The sequence below is a fragment of the Heloderma suspectum genome, chromosome 4 (genome assembly GCF_057233095.1).
Source record: "Heloderma suspectum isolate Gila_16-S chromosome 4, 16-S_ref, whole genome shotgun sequence".
Lineage (NCBI taxonomy): Eukaryota > Metazoa > Chordata > Lepidosauria > Squamata > Helodermatidae > Heloderma > Heloderma suspectum.
This window is the reverse complement of record NC_139461.1, coordinates 168,596,245-168,612,399: the sequence shown is the minus strand read 5'-3', so window position 1 is coordinate 168,612,399 and position 16,155 is coordinate 168,596,245. Positions and strand designations below refer to the sequence as shown.

Genomic DNA, 16,155 nt, shown 5'->3' with positions numbered 1-16,155 from the left:
AAATTTGAGACCAAATATTCAGGATGATAAAATCCCAAACAGAACTCCAAGAGGATCTTTACCCAAATTTAGTGAATGGGAAAGAAAATGGCAAATCAAAATCAGTGTAAGAAAACATGCACTTTGGGGCAAAAACTCCAACTTGACATACATATTGATTGCACCTGAACTTGTTGTGACTCTGCAGGAAAGGTACCTTGGGGTTGTAGTGGAAAACTTACTGAAATTATCAAGTCAGTATGCTGTGGCAGTGAAGAAAGTATACTCAGTATTATTACCAATTTGTGAAATTTGAGAAGTTCACAAATAAAACATGACATACTTTAGCACAGCCATATTTAGAATGCAGCTCACAGCTCTAGTTGCAAATAACTAGAAAATAGGTGACTGTCCCTCCCCTAACTTATTTGTCCTCCTCCTCCCTTTCTTGGAATTCCTTCCATTCTCACTTCTGGAATTCCCAGAGGGAGAAAGAACCCTCTCTCCTTTCCCTTCCATCCTAGAATAAGAGGGAAATCCTTTTATTCCTAGAAATTCCTCCTTTTCTAGAAATCCTAGGAAAGTCAGATGAGGCAACTGCCACTAGTACTGAGTTGTTTGTCCATGGCTTGATGCCACTGGCAGCTTCTCCCTTTCCTCCCTCTCAGATACAAAGCTAAAATCCTTTGGTCTGGGAAGGGACAAGAGAGCTGGAACTTGAGGGCACCTTCCACAGTTTTACTGTTGAGACAGTGTGTACTTCTGTTCTGTCTCGCGCGGGAAAGTGAAAGTAACTAGCTAGAGAATATTGATTATTGGGTGGATTAGAAATGTAATAATAAGTAAATAAAAGTAAATTTTGCAGTGTTTGCCCAGCCAGGTGAACAAAATGAAGCTGCTTAGACTTACACCTCTGTTCCCTCCAAGCTAAGGAGGGAAGGATAGAAAAGGAAAAGTAGCAGTCAGGTCCCCTGCATTTGCTTGCCTGTGGAAGAGAAACCGTCCTACACTGCCTCCAAAGCAGAACAGTCTCTCAAAAACAGCTTTTTGAGAGGCTGCCTGCAAGTGGTTTGTTTTCCCCTTCCTGCAGTGTGGAAAACAAGAGGTTTTTCACAGCATTGCATGTAGCACGTGGTTGCACATGGTCAATTCACATTCACCACAGGCAACCAAGTGCATGATTATTTGCAAACCTAGGCTATAGGAAAGGTGGATCTGGTTGTTATGTTGAAAGGGGTAGCCTTGGAGCAGCAGTGCCCTCCTTCAGACTATTGAGGAGGCATGCTTCTGTATTTATGCTGGGCTGCAGAGGCTTTGTAGTTGTGATAGGATTGACTGGGGCCACAACAGAAGTTGTGGTAGTGTTATATTCCAGTTCTAGAGCATGAAGGCTGGGAAGTTAATTGTGGAAGCAAAGTGAACTTGGAAGTGATGAAAAGATGTTTTGCCAACTCTAGCACTTATCTTTTCCAGGTACAATTCTGAAGGAAAGGTGCCTTTTATTTATGTCCCTTCAGACATCTTTTTTGTTATTTGCTGCATCATATCTTTTACTTTCTAGCATATTTAAGGAGAATATTTTAGATGGAACTATTGTATGCGTGGCTTTGCAACATTTGTTGGGAACGTTTTAAGATTTCAGGCTGTTAGAAAACAATTGTAAACTGTTGCACATGAAGTTACTTGAATCTACTGATTGGTCTCTGTGTAGTTCTATAGTTACTCATTGTAACCAGTTAATAGAGATTGACAATGCCTGGTGGTATTTAATGTGCTTTGACTGTGTTGAATTTATTTACTTAATAAATAATACTTGAATGTTTTTTCCCCCTTTCCAGCCCCATCTGCTTTGATATGATTGAAGAAGCTTACATGACAAAATGTGGGCACAGCTTCTGGTAAGACTTGTTGACAAAACTGCATAGCATGAGTGACTGATTTATAAAGTTAAAAGTCATGAGCTAATGTTGGATTCTTAGATGCACTCAGTGGATGTGGTGGTTTTGGCATAAATGGGATGGAATGACATATTCTGAATTAACATTTTCATGGGCGCATTCTTGGGATAATTTCAAGATTATGCTGATCTTGAACATTATGCTGGAACCAAGTCTTGCTGCATGGTCATACTTTAAATTTCTTACACAGAAGTTACCAATCTCTGTGTCTGAGATAATTACCATGCAAATGCCTATAGTCATTTACCCTGAGGATGAAATGGACACCACTCAGTAGTTCCTAATTGTTTAGGGCCTCTCATCACCTTCAGATACAATATTAACTCTTTGAATCGATAAACACGTTGGAAATTGAGGCAAAATAAGGAGTTACATCACTGTTGTAGGGCATGATAATATCCTTCTAAAAATCTGGTTGAAGGAAGGGATCACGTTCATTCATTGTACCTTTCACCCCAAAATAGGTTTGCGGATGTGCATTAAATACTTTTACTCATCTTCCTTTAGTGATCTCTGAGCACGGTTGAAAGACTGGAGAGGTCGTTGCTTGGTCTCTGTTTGTTCGCGCACACCCACTACCACTGCGTTTGTTGTGATTTTGATGCAGTGCTCACTCCCAAAATACACTTCATTACAGTCAGCAGTGTTTTAGGGGGAACTACATATTTATCAACATTATGGAGCAGCCTGAGATTGTAGTGGAGCCTAGTTCATCTCTTGTGTATCTGGGTAACTTATATTCACATGAAAATCCCATTATTTTGAAATTGTTAACATTCTCTATGTTTTGCAGACAATCAAACAAACCATGGTTTGTTTTCTCAATCCCTGAGTTGTTTGTTTCCCTCCTCCTTCTCCTGCTCCCTCCCTTTATCCCAAATGCCTTTGAGGTGCTGTAGTACTGGCATGTAGAGCAGCTCGGTTTTTAGTTTTTTATTAACACTCTTGCCTGCTGCCCCTGTAGCCTGGCAAAAAAATCCATGAGCAACCTACAGTTCTGGGTTCACATGTAACAGCAACCCATAGGCTGTGTTCACACAAAGCAACAAGCCACAGTATGGGTTGAATCGTGGGTTGTTGTTGAATCGTGGGTTGTTGTTGAATCGTGGGTTGTTGTTGAATCGTGGGTTGTTGTGTTATATGAACCAAGCCACGCTAACAAACCATGGTTTGTTAACCATGAACAACCCATGGAGAGAACCCATGGTTTGTTGTTGCATTGTGAACTGTGGGTTGTTTGTGGTTAACAAACAATGGTTTATTAACACAGCTGAATTCACACAACACAACAGGCCATGATTCAATGACAACCCACACTCAGCCTGTATTCTGGTTTGTTGTGTTGTGTGAACCAAGTCATAGTTTAAACAACCCAGAATTCACAGCCTAACAACAAGTTCTCCTTCTGGCCTATATTTGTGGTTAATAAACCATGGTTTGCTAACATGATTAGATTTGCATATCACAACAATCTAGAATTCAACAACCCATGGGCTAGAATCATGGCTTAGCATTGCTAGTGAACCTGGTCACTGTCTATAATTATGCATCAGAAGTAGATAGTAATGGGCATATTCTGAACAGGAATTATCCTAGTGATGTTCTGTGAGGCTTAATTAGTGCATATGAGGCCAAGAGTGGAACAAAATGGATAGTGAAATGGCATATGAAAAGAACTTGGTGGACACAGTTGCTTTTCTCCATGGCTGGCCAAACACTTCAGATTCTCAGGCACCAGTATTTCATTCTTAGAAGCTGGCAATGCTTTTAAAAGTCCAGCCTTTCACAGAGCTTTTAAAAAAATTTCTGGGTGCTGTCAAAATTTTGGCCGCGTAGAGATTTTCCTTTCTCCTGCATTTTTGTAAACAATTTTTAGGTCAGTGAGTCTATATTACAGTCAATACATAATAAGTAATTTTAACTCTGAGAAACCTACTTTGTCTCACAGCAGCTGCAAAAGTGTCAATTCTGTATAGAATAAGCATCAAATACTGAATTATCTCTCATCTCTCGTTTGATAAATGGCCTTTCCTTAACTTTTAGGGCCAGAACATAAACGTGAGATCTGTTTATAGACTTGAAGTTCTGATCTACCTTTTACATCAGGCCATCTGTGCTGTAGCATCACTTCCTGATGATATAGTTGAAACTAACGAATAATAGCATATGGTGCATCTTATCCAATGGCTCATCTTCTGAATGAGTGCTCCTATTATATTTTGCTTCTCATGGTTCTGTTGTGTTTGTTTTTCCTTGAACAGCTATAAATGTATTCATCAAAGCTTGGAGGACAACAACAGATGCCCCAAATGTAATTACGTTGTGGATAACATTGACCATCTTTACCCCAACTTTTTAGGTAAGTCTTAGTGTTTGTCAGTATTGCACTATTGAAAAAGTATATGTCAACTAGGTTTTCAGTAAGAAGATATTACATCACCTGAGTGTCACCTCCTTATTATGCTAATTTTGCTGACTTCATGACTTGGTTCATGGGATGTGATCTGTAGGCAGGTTGTGTCTGAAGGTATTTTGTAGTTCTACCACCAGAGGGAGAGTAGCTTTGTGGAAGAGAACTTAGGGAACCGTTTGTATATTTTCTTTGGGTTATTTCTTAGGGGCATCATTGAGGGAAATGCTGCTGTAGTAAAGAAGTCTTGTGAAAGGGAAATTACTCTGCCATTAAGGATGGCATCTTTGCAAAGCTGTAAGTTATACACATGAGACAATCTGTGATGGACCATGTGCTGTGAAAGGAGTCATTTTGAATACAATGAGAAACTCAGTGATTCCATAGTCCCAGGTGGTATAATCCAGCTAAGTAGTCTTCACATTGGATTTTGCCATAGGTTAGGGAGAGGATTAGATTTAAACTAGATGTTATGCTAAATGCATTGTTAGCAACTCCATCAGGAAATTAAAAATGTTTAATATTCCCCCCTCCCCAATTTTCATTAAGACCACAGCATGCAGGGAAAAAAGAGTTAACCCCTTTCTCTCCAGCCATGATCTCAAGAATCATTCCACCATGTTGGAAATCATATTAGAAGGGGAAAAATCTCATTGGTATCAATAAGAGTCTTCCCTCTAAATCCACTTGCAGTGCATATGGGTGTGTGTACGTGGAATTTTGTCAGGATTATGACTGGGGAGGAAAAGTTTTAAATCTCCCCTCTGTGTGTGCTACAGTCTCAATGAAAGTAGTGCCTTCCTCCACCCCTCATACCAATATTAAATTTTCTAAACCCCCTGACATAGTTGCTAATGACACATTTAGCGTAACCTGTAGTTTGACCCTCAGAACATAGGGAAGCATATACAATTTTGCTGCTGAGAAGAAGCAGACCTTAGACCAATGGTTAGGTTATATATGTGTCATGGAGATGAAAGGTGGAGATCATTTTAGTAACTGCCCAAATTCCTCATCTGCTGTTGGACTCCCCATGTGGTTTCTCTCACTCCCCATGGCACTTTCTGCCATGATGGAGTGTCGTATCGTCTTCCCGTTAAGCTGTCACTCCTCTTCTTCAGTTCACTTATTTACTAGGCTACCATAACCTTGCCTGTATCCCTCTGCTACCACCTCTGTTCTCATGTAGCCTGATTGTATTGTTGATGATCACCCGGTTAGTCTGTAATAAGGCCTCAGTCACCCATGATTTGATCATGGATGAGAGAGCTGACCTGGCATGAATTACTGAAACCTGGGTGGATGAGCTGGGTGGTGTAGATCCGACCCAGCTTTGTCCACCCAGATACTCTGTATGGCGCTAGGCCAGAAGATGGTGGCAGTGGTGATTCGATCCCCAGAAACTTCATCTTGCTCATCAGGAAATCCCTCTGCCCTAGAATGGGCTTTGAGAGTCTGTACATTGTGTTGGGCCAAAGAGACAGATTGGGATGCTATTGGTGTACTTCCTACATTACTGTTCAATGGCCTTCCTGACTGAGCTGGCTGAGGCAGTCTCGGATGTGGTGTTTGAGAACTGTAGGTCTCTGGTCCTGGGTGACTTCAACATCCATGCTGAAGCTGCCTTAATAGGACCAGCTTGGGACTTCATGGGCTCCATGGGGATGTCTCAATTTGTCATCAGTCTGGTGTAGGCCTTTGTCTCAGGGAGTGAGGGGGGTAGTCTGGATATTGAGGGTGGTGGAAATCACCCTGTTGTCATGGTCAGACCACTTGTGAACCTTGGTATCACAGTGCCAGCCCCTCCCTGAAGTCGTAGGAGGCTCGTTAATATGGAATCTAAGGGATTCTTGAGTGCTCTGTGGAAGTTTCTTAGAGCAAGAGCCGATGATTTTGTTGAAACCCTTGTCATGCTATGAAATGGTGAGGTGTGACAGGCCATTGATGCAATTGCTTCTGAGCACCCTGTTTGGCACTGTGGAGTTCGGATGGTTTCTTCGTTTGCAAAGGAGCTTCATATAATGACCCATACTGGAAGGCAGCTGGAGCTCAAGTAGTGTAAGACTCGTCATGAGGGTGACCGAGCACCCATGAGAGCACATAAGCACGTCTACTGCGTAGTGGTGAGGGCAGTGAAGAAGGTTTACTTTGCAGCCTCCATTGCGTCCTCATATAACCATCTAGTCGAGCTCTTCCAAGTGGTTCAGGGGTTGCTTTCATCTACCCCAGTGAATTCAGTACTGGATGCCCTCTCTGATGAGTTTGCCAAACACTTTGAGGATAAAGTTGCTCACCTTCATGCCAACATGAATGCCTCAATTGATATAGAGTCTGTTGAGGTGTCCAGTGCATTGTCTTGTCCTGTGTTGTGGGATCAGTTCTAGTTTTTGAAGCCTAAGGAGGTGGACAAGATGCTTCCCTCTGTGTGACCCAGTACATGCTCTCTCAACCCTTGCTTGTCATAGCTTCTTCGAAGTAGCCATGAGTGAATGACTGGTTGGATCAGGGGAGTGGTGAACACTTCATCGCAGACGGTGTGGTCCCCACTGCCTTGAAGGAGCTGGTGGTGTGGCCACTCATGAAAAAAGCCTCCCTGGACTATCACACAGGCACAAATACCCCTTTTTGAGTAAGGCGCTTGAGAAAATAGTGGCATCTCAGCTGCAGGTGGTTTTGGAGGAAACTGATTATCTTGATCCATTCTAGTCTGGTTTCAGGAGGGACTCAGTCTTGGTTGTCCTGATGGATGACCTTCTTTGAGAAAGGGAGAGGGAGTGTGCAACCTTGTTAATTCTTCTCAGTAAGTCGCTCAGTAGCTTTTGATACCATTTAGCATGGTAGTCTCCTGGACTGGGTCCATGAATTGGGAGTTGGGGACACCATTTTATGGTGGCTCAGCTCTTACTTACAGGATCGGTTCCAGAGAATAATGTTGGATGACTGCTTCAGCCCCCTGGCAATTTAACTGTGGGGTGCAACAGGGCACTGTTCTGCCCCAATGTTGTTTAACATTGATAAGAAGCCACTGGGAGCTATCACTAGGAGATTTGGGGCACGGTGTCATTATTTAATTTATTTATTTATTTCTGTACTGCCCAATAGCCAAAACTCTCTGGGTGGTTCACGGTATGCTGATGACATCAGCTCTCTTTGTAACATCTGAATCAGGGGAGGCCATGCATGTTCTAAATCAGTGCCTGGATGCAGTTATGGGCTAGATGAGGGCCAACAAACTGAAGCCGAATCCTGATAAGACAGAGCCTCTATGGGAGGTAGTTCCCAGATCTGGTAATTGGTTTATTCACTTGTTCTGGATGGGGTTGGACAGGTACGTAGTCTGGGGGTGCTCTTGGATCCATCTTTGTCACTAGAGGCCCAGATGACCTCAGTAGCTCAGAGCGCCCATTATCATTTTCAGCTGGTGAGCCAACTATGCATGCCCATTCCTGGATAGGGATAACCTAGCCACTGTGATCCATGTACTGGTAACCTCATGATTAGACTATCATAGTGCACTCTATGCAGGGATGGCGGAGAATTCCGTTGCAGACCCAAATGAGGCCGGATTCAAGAGAATCTGGCCTCTGGAGTCCATGGCGGAACGGATCACTTACCTCCGCCTCCCCCCCCCCCCCCGAATCCTCCGAAGCTAGCCCCTCTCTGCGGCGATTCTGTGGAGCTGCACACCGGCTATGTATTGCTGTGAGGAATGAATACAGCTGCAGATGGCATAGTGGATGCCACTTGCGGCCATAAAGCCCTTAGTTTAACCTAAATGCAGCCATTAATCTGCACTTAAAATTCCTGACTTGATTGAAAAAGCAACTTTGGGGCCATTTTGTACATAATGAGAAAAACTGTTTCCAGTACATTGCCATAGTGAACCCCAGTGATGTGGGGTAGAAAAAATTCCATAGAAAATCATTCTAGGAGGCATGCACATTTATGTGCACAGCTCTTCCAACTTGCTAAAATTAGTATGCTAATAGTTCAGTGTTAAGTATTCTAATTTTTCAGTATCTTCAATTTTTTCTTAATCTAAATAATGCAGGGGAAGTATATACTATTGAGTTGTCTTGTCTTAAAATATTTATAAGTGTCCATTAAAAATTTCATCCAGGTTTTCCTGTGGAGGAGTATAAGTCTTGGATGCATATATTTCAATGCCAGATACCATATTACATAGGTAGCACTCAGCCGAAACACAGGTGTTAGTGGTTTGCACAAACCGTTTCTCCCTCACTGAAACATGCCTTCCCATTTTAACGACTTTTCAGGAAGGGCAGGGGAAGTGTTTTTGGCTGCACCCCTGGCACATGTTCACTGTTCTACTTCCTGATAGGTGGTATTCTAGTGATGCTCCAGAATGACCTTCTTGTCAGCCCCATCAGTTGCTGTTTAGGTGTTACTTTTTCTTTCAAATCAACCACCTTCGTCCTAGTAACAGTGAGTTCACATAGCTATTTGGACTACCTGACAATATCACTGTTACTAAGATGAAGGCTGATGGGTGGAAAAATGGTGCTGGGGCAGTAAACCAGCATGGAAAAAAGTAATGTCTTTGGGGTTCCCTGGGGAACATTTCAGCCCCTACATAACATGTTTGCGCAGAAAGTGTTTGCCCTGAAAATTCAGTGCAACACGATAATAATGGCTAAATGAATGTGAGGATTAGCCTGTTGTAAGTGGGCTGTATTACACAATGAAAACTTAACCTTGATTATTCATATGTATCAAATGTGCTTTCTCCCCCACTCCCCCAGTTCATGCTTATTATCTTAACACTATGTTCTTCTACTTGTTGCAGACAAAAATACATAATTTAGAAGGTTTAGGAGCTTTCTGTCAGTACATTTGATATTATAATTTATGAAATCTAAGCTACTGATCTATTTGAGGAAAGATGCTGAACAGTTGGGAGCACTAAAATGTGAATGCATATTAGCCTTGACCTAACTTTTTATTGAGTTGTAGGTAAGATGCATTTACAGCGCAATCCTATGAGTGTTTAGACAGAAAAAAGTCCTACAACTCCTAGTATTCCCCAGCCAGGGCCCATTCTGTGAGCCCCTTACAGAATGGTATCAATGCATTTTTTTTGCATGTGCAAAGTACATATGCATTTAAAATGCTGAAGAAAGAATATAGGTTAAGGTGTTTCTCTTTTGACTATTCAGATTTTATTTTGTTTCACATTCTTCAGGAGTTTATTCCATAAAATGTGTGGCTTTATCAGAGAACATAACAACATAAGAAGAGTCATGCTGGATCAGACCAAAGGTCCATCTAGTCCAGCACTCTCTTCATACAGTGGCCAAACAGTTCTTGGCCAGGAACCCACAAGCAGGATATGAGTGCAACAGAACCCTCCACCCCATGTTCCCCAGCAACTGGTATACACAGGCTCACTGCCTCTGGTACTGGAGGTAGCACATAGCCATCAAGACTAGTAGCCATTGATAGCCTTCTCCTTCAGGAATTTGTCCAACTCCCTTTTAAAGCCATCCAAATTGCTGGCCATCACTACATCTTGTAGGCTAATTGTGCCGTGTGAAGATTACTTCCTTTTATCTATCCTGAATCTCGAACCGATCAACTTCATGGGATGACCCAGGGTTCCAATATTATGAAAGAGGGAGAAAAATGCCTCCCTATCCACTTTCTCCACACCAGGCATAATTTTGTATACCTCTATTATGTCTCCCCTCACTCACCTTTTCTCTAAGCTAATTAGTCCAAGAGGTTGTAAACATTCCTCATAGGGGAGTTGCTCCAGGCCCTTGATCATTAAAGTTGCCCTTTTCTGCACTTTTCCCAACCCTACAATATTGTTTTTTAGGTGCAGTGATCAGAACTGTACACAGTATTCCAAGTGTGATCGCACCATAGATTTGTATAAGGGCAGTATGTTATTAGCAGTTTTATTCTCAAGTCCTTTCCTAATTATGCCTAACATAGAATTTACCTTTTTCACAGTAGCCTCACACTAGGTGGGCATTTTCATCGAGCTGTCCACCGCAAGCCCAAGGTCCTTCTTGTTCAGTCACTGCTAGCTCAGATCCCATCAGCATATATGTGAATTTGGGATTTTTGCCCTGATACTTTACACTTGTTTCCATTGAAATGTATTTGCCATTTAGATGCCCATTCACCAAGTTTGGAGAGATCCTTTTGGAACTCTGTGCAATCCCTTTTTGTTTTAACCACCCTAAATAATTTGGCATCATGAACAAACTTGGCCAACTCACTGCTCACTCCTAATATATCTACAGATGCTTCAGTATGTATTCTACATTATTTCTCTATTAACAAAAAAATACAAAACTTTATTAGGAAACAGTGAAGGCTGCAGAGGTTTAGTTGTTTGATCTTCTTCTTAGGACTAATTTCCTAGTAAGCATATGTCCAGACAGTGTGAGCATATTCCTGTGACCTTCGTTTTCTTTTCTTTAGTGAATGAGCTCATCCTTAAACAGAAGCAAAGATTTGAGGAAAAGAGATTCAAACTGGACCATTCAGTGAGTAGCACCGTATGTCCAAATCTTCTTACTCTCATTTTATTTCTAGTCTTATGTTGTAGTTACAGTGTGTGTTTTTGTTGCTGATGACAATAGCCAATGTTCTCCTTTTGGGGTCGGGGTTACATGTTATTCCAAACATCTAAGCATCTGAGGAAGTCTGGTCCTTTCAGACTGTTCAACCAGTCTGCATCAGCAAAGTCTCATTTAGACTTCTGACTATAAATTATATTTATTTATTTACTGTATTTTTATCCCACTTTTCAGACAATTACTGTCTCCCAAAATGACTCACATCAATCAAAAAGAGATAGATAGGCCTTTCCATCAGGCTTACAAACTAAAATGACAAGACACAGACCTGGTTCACATGTAACAAGAAGGCACCATGGGTGAATTTCCCTGTGGGGCTTGTATCTTATCATGACTTGTGAACTTGGTGAGAGTGGGTTGTTGGGTTTATTGACAAGGCACCCAGAACCCCTAGGCTGTTTTATGGTCGTGGGTGGCTTGTCAGCGACCCCAACAACTCACCCTCACCAGTTTTGCACGCAACAAGAAGCTACGGTGTGCCCTGATTTTTTAAAATGGCTGCTGCTGCAGTGAAAAATCCCACAGGGAAATTCACCCATGATGGCTTCTTCTTATGTGCAAACTGGGCCGTGGAGTGGAGGGGGCAAAAGCTGATCATGAATTTATGAATGTGGATTCAAAGCCAGTCTTTGGTTTTCTATTACAGCACAGGCTATGACACTGAAACAGCAGAACCAGTGGTAGCTGGAGTGTGTTACACTTAGGCAAGAATATCAAAGACTTGCTGACATTAGAGGGCCTGAAATATTTGGTCAAGTTTTATTGGTTGTGGGAATTCACTTAGCAAGACTATAAGCACAAGGGAGGTAGTGAAGTTGTACCTTAATTAGGTTCCAAGTCTGAACATGTTGTGGATGCATGTTGCATTCCTCATTAAAGGACTCAACTTGGTGTTTTATCTGGAACGTTTCAACTATAATTAGATATAAGAATAAATGGTCCCTCTATTACAGGGGTGCAGAACCGCAGGTCTGGGGACCAAAGCTGGCCATCTGGGGTCTCAATCCAGCCCTCTGGGGTTCCCTAGATGGCCATGCCTCCTTGCCTCAACCCCTTTCCCCCTACCGTGGTGTCCCAGCTCTTGGTTTTACCCCCATTCTAAACAGTTGAAATACCTCTCCTAAAGCTTAGTTACTGACAATAAGAGCTTTAAGCTACAATAGGCTAGTATTTTTGGTATTTTGGGGAGTCTCAAGTGGTTTAGAGTGTTTCTGGTCAGTTTCAGTTGGCCCGCCACCTAGGACCATTCCTGGACAGGGATAATCTGGGCACAGTAATTCATGCATTGGTCACTTCCCATCTAAATTACTGCAGTCCACAGCCCTTGAGGACCACATGGAAGTTTCAGGTAGCACAGAAAACGGTCACTAGATTGCTACCGGAAACAGCATCTAGAAACCATAAAATGCTGGTGTTAAAAGAACTGCATTGGCTACCAATATACTTCCAGTCTGAGTTTAATGTGTTAGTAATAACCTTTAAAGCCCTAAATGGCTTGGGACTTTGGTATTTCCCGGTTATAGAATGCCCTTCCCTTAGAAGCCCAACTGGCACCAATGTTAGTCTTTTTCTGGCACCAAGTTAAGACCTAGCTATTTACCTGGGGCTTTGGGTCTCTGTAGCCCAGTTTGATTTATTTGCTTGGATTATTACTGCTACTTTTATATTGATGATGATTGTAGTAGACTGTGGATTATTGTTGTTTTTATAGCTTTATGATGAAATGTTTTATTGATTGATTTTATCCCTCCCTGAGATCTATTGATATAGGGTGGGTTAGAAATATTTTAAGAAATAAAGTATTACAATATTATCTTGGCTATCTTCTCTGAAAATGACTTGATGATTTCTTTGTTTTTCCTCTTAGAATGGCCACAGGTGGCAGATATTTCAAGATTTGCTGGGAACAGATCAAGATAACCTTGATTTGGCCAATGTTAACTTGATGTTGGAACTCCTAGTCCAAAAGAAAAAGCAGCTGGAAGCAGTAAGCTTTTTTCCTTTTGATGTCAATTGAAGACACTGTTGATCTCCTAGAGATTGATTGGGGTTTAATTTCACTTTAAACAGCAGCAAAAAAAGGCAAGAAAGGACTGTAAACTAGTCCCCCCTGCCCCAGTAGATATTATGCAAACAAATAATGTGGGCTTATGTGGGCAAACCAGTAAAAATTCTTGGGGGCTAGGAACTTCTTTATGGGCTTTTACATGCAAGGCTGTCATAGTATATAAATATGCTGTAAAGCAGGCCTACACAACCTGTGATGCACCAAGCCAACACAGCCCACAAGAACGGTATGGTGGTCCACAAAGCTCGATAAACCTGTTTTTGCTGATTGCCTGGGGCTGTAAAAATGGGGTGGTGGTATGTAATCTGGTAGGTCAGGATGCATTATGGCTAGGCTGTATTCAGCTTGCTAAATGTAATGCTGGACTGAATGTTCATGGTTATTAGGTGTTGACTTGAAAACTGCCATTGCAAAATGTGCAAAAAGGTCCATGAAACCTCTTTCTACTGTCACAGGTCTTTTTACCTTTTCACAGCCATTGTTTCTTTCATCTGCTACAGCTTAGGCATCACTTTTTTTGTTTGAAAGGACATTGCTTACACTCTGTTTTCCACCAACGGTGTTGTTGCTGTGAGTTGATGTACATGCGTGTGCACCTTAAGAATCTTAGAGAGCAATCCTATGGTCCATAGACAGCATCTGGGGGTCATAGGATATTTTAGATTCCTGGATCCAAGGCCAGAGACAGTGCTTCGACCTCAGAGCCAGGAAACCAAACTCCACTTCCCCTCCTCCACCCCTCGCAGCTAGTGCAGAAAGAACTGCGCTGACTGCTTCTATGAGTTCAGAAATGCGAGCTCATAGAGGTGTGAAAGGGTGTGTGTCAGTGGGCAGGGAGAAAAATGTGGCCACTGGGATCCAAGCTATCCGCAGCCATTCCCAGCCTCCTTCCCTCCCCAAAGCCTCTGCTAGATGGGCAAAAACACCCGTTTAGCTCAAATGCAAAGCGGGAGGCATGTTGCACCTCCCACGCTGCTTTGGATACTTGTAAGCCTCCAAGTTTGGAGGCTTATGAGTACTCAGGGTGGATCTGATAGGACTGAGCCTTTAAAAACCTTGCTGTATGTTGATGTGCATATATGCTTGTCTTTAAAAACTATTAAGATTTTTTGAAAGTACATTGCTATCTGCTAATACGCCTAAAAATATTATTTTAAGCCCATTTTTGTGCACTGATGTATTTATTACATATATTCTGCCTTTCTTCAGTAGAATGGTGGCATACACAGTGTTACCAGGAGGTTTCCTATCCAGGCACTGATGAAACTTAAATCTGCTTAGCTTTAGCAAGGGTTGCTATATCATGTGCCTTCTAATCATAGCCCTGTCCCATGTTGCTAATATGCATAAATACCTGAATTAAAAGAATAATCTGGAGATCCTCTAGCAAACACTTTTGTTCCTTTCAAGTACCCATTGAGAATGGTGGCCTGTTTTCAAGATATGATAATATTGACTCTGCTCCACTGCCTTGGTTTGGCTGTTTCTTGCCTAACCAGTAGTAGATGGAGACCTGATTCACTGAGTCTCATGTGATGTTTTTGAACTGTACAACCTTTCTTCTTACATTAGTCTTCAGACAAAAAAGAAAAGATGGAACAAGGTGTTCCGTGTCTGCATTAGGTTATCAGTTCCTCAGAGAAAAGTTTCTGGTGGATTGTGACCCATCTGTATACAGCCTCCACTTGCACTTACTCTATGTTACTCAGGATCGTTTAGGACATTGTAGCATTGTCTTTCAACAAATGTAATTACTGAGTGGGAAAAGGGTTGACATAATGGACATTGGGGCTGGTACAGAAATAGTGTTGATAGTAAGTAGATCAGGAACCAGCCTTGGGAGTATGCAGTCCCTCGTCAGAGTTTCTCTACTCCCTGGAGCAAATTCTCCCTGAACAAGCTTTTCCTTAAACCAGGCTGTGGCACTGTGATTTGAAGTCAACTTCAGATCGTGGGTAAAAGGAAGGGAGTATGTATGCCTAAGAGGCAGGCTCCCAGTTTGCTAACTACAGTTAGCAGGGAGCCATTGTTACATCTGCACTGCCCCATAAGGCACTGTTCTGTGGTGGGGCAATTTTCTGTCATTCTATGACATGTACATACCAGTATTTACCTCTTGTACAGGGTATTGAAGAATGTATAAATATCTGGATAAGTAAGTCATTTACTGCACCAGTATTTTATATGCATCTTTTAAATAAAGAAAATGTTTCTGTATTGCCGAGTTGTTTTTTTGCACACAATCCCATTTTTATCACTAAACTTTCTGTTACAGGAGTCCCATGCTGCCCAGCTGCAGATTTTGATGGAATTCCTGAAAGTTGCCAGAAGAAATAAAAGAGAGGTAATGTAACCTACTTTGATTTACTACTATAAAACCTTCTCTCCATTACACTATTTTTAATAATGCAGGTTGGCATATCAGATGGTTCTTAAAGAAGTGTGTGTGTATGGGAATCTTACACAATAGAATATTTGAAATACATGGATTTTATGGACCCTAAAAAGGTGTCCCCAACCAGTCGTGTCCGACTTTAGGGTGTGGTGCTCATCTCCATTTCTAAGCCGAAGAGCCAGCGCTGTCCGAAGACGCTTCTGTGGTCATGTGGCCGGCATGACTGAACACCGAGGTGCACGGAACGCTGTTACCTTTCCCGCCGAAGCGGTACCTATTTATCTACTTGCAATTTCTTGCTTTCAAACTGCTAGGTTGGCAGAAGCTGGGACTGAAGACAGGAGCTCACTCTGTCACACAGCACTCGGGTCTCGAACTGCTGTCCTGCTGACCTTCCCGTCTGCAATTCAGCGTCTTAACCACTAAGCCACCGCGGCCCTTTATGGACCCTAGATTATGCTAATTGTGACAGATAATTTTGTTGTGTGTTTTTTACTTGAATTCAGTGTTTCTTTTGATTAACTTTTCATACTGTTTGGGAGAGAAGATTATCAAGGAAAGTGTATTTGTTAGCAGTTGCACCCAATTGAAATAAATTGCAGTTGGGACTAGAGTTGAACAGCTTTAAAAATTATTAATATATTTCAAGTGAAGTTTATAATCTTAATATGAAAAGCCTGTTGTCACCTTGCAAATACTTACATTATTGAAGATTCTGGGGTGAGTGGGTTTTT

The 16,155-nt window shown here is 41.9% G+C and overlaps 1 protein-coding gene across 8 annotated transcripts in view; it reads left to right on the top strand.

Annotated features, from left to right (window-relative positions):
* COP1 (COP1 E3 ubiquitin ligase) overlaps positions 1-16,155 on the top strand; it is a 241,920-nt gene that overhangs the window by 5,351 nt on the left and 220,414 nt on the right. For 5 of the 8 annotated variants that reach the window (XR_014790394.1, XM_084851211.1, XM_084851214.1 and 2 more), the window contains exons 2-6: positions 1,818-1,877; positions 4,199-4,296; positions 10,801-10,877; positions 12,826-12,945; positions 15,302-15,370. Coding sequence is in view for 6 of the 8 variants with exons in the window: in XM_084851211.1 (XP_084707337.1) it covers positions 1,818-1,877; positions 4,199-4,296; positions 10,801-10,877; positions 12,826-12,945; positions 15,302-15,370 (424 nt within the window). In the remaining 2 variants the exon portion in view is untranslated. The remainder of the gene's footprint in view (positions 1-1,817; positions 1,878-4,198; positions 4,297-10,800; positions 10,878-12,825; positions 12,946-15,301; positions 15,371-16,155) is intronic. The other 3 variants (XR_014790395.1, XM_084851212.1, XM_084851210.1) reach the window with 1 other exon arrangement.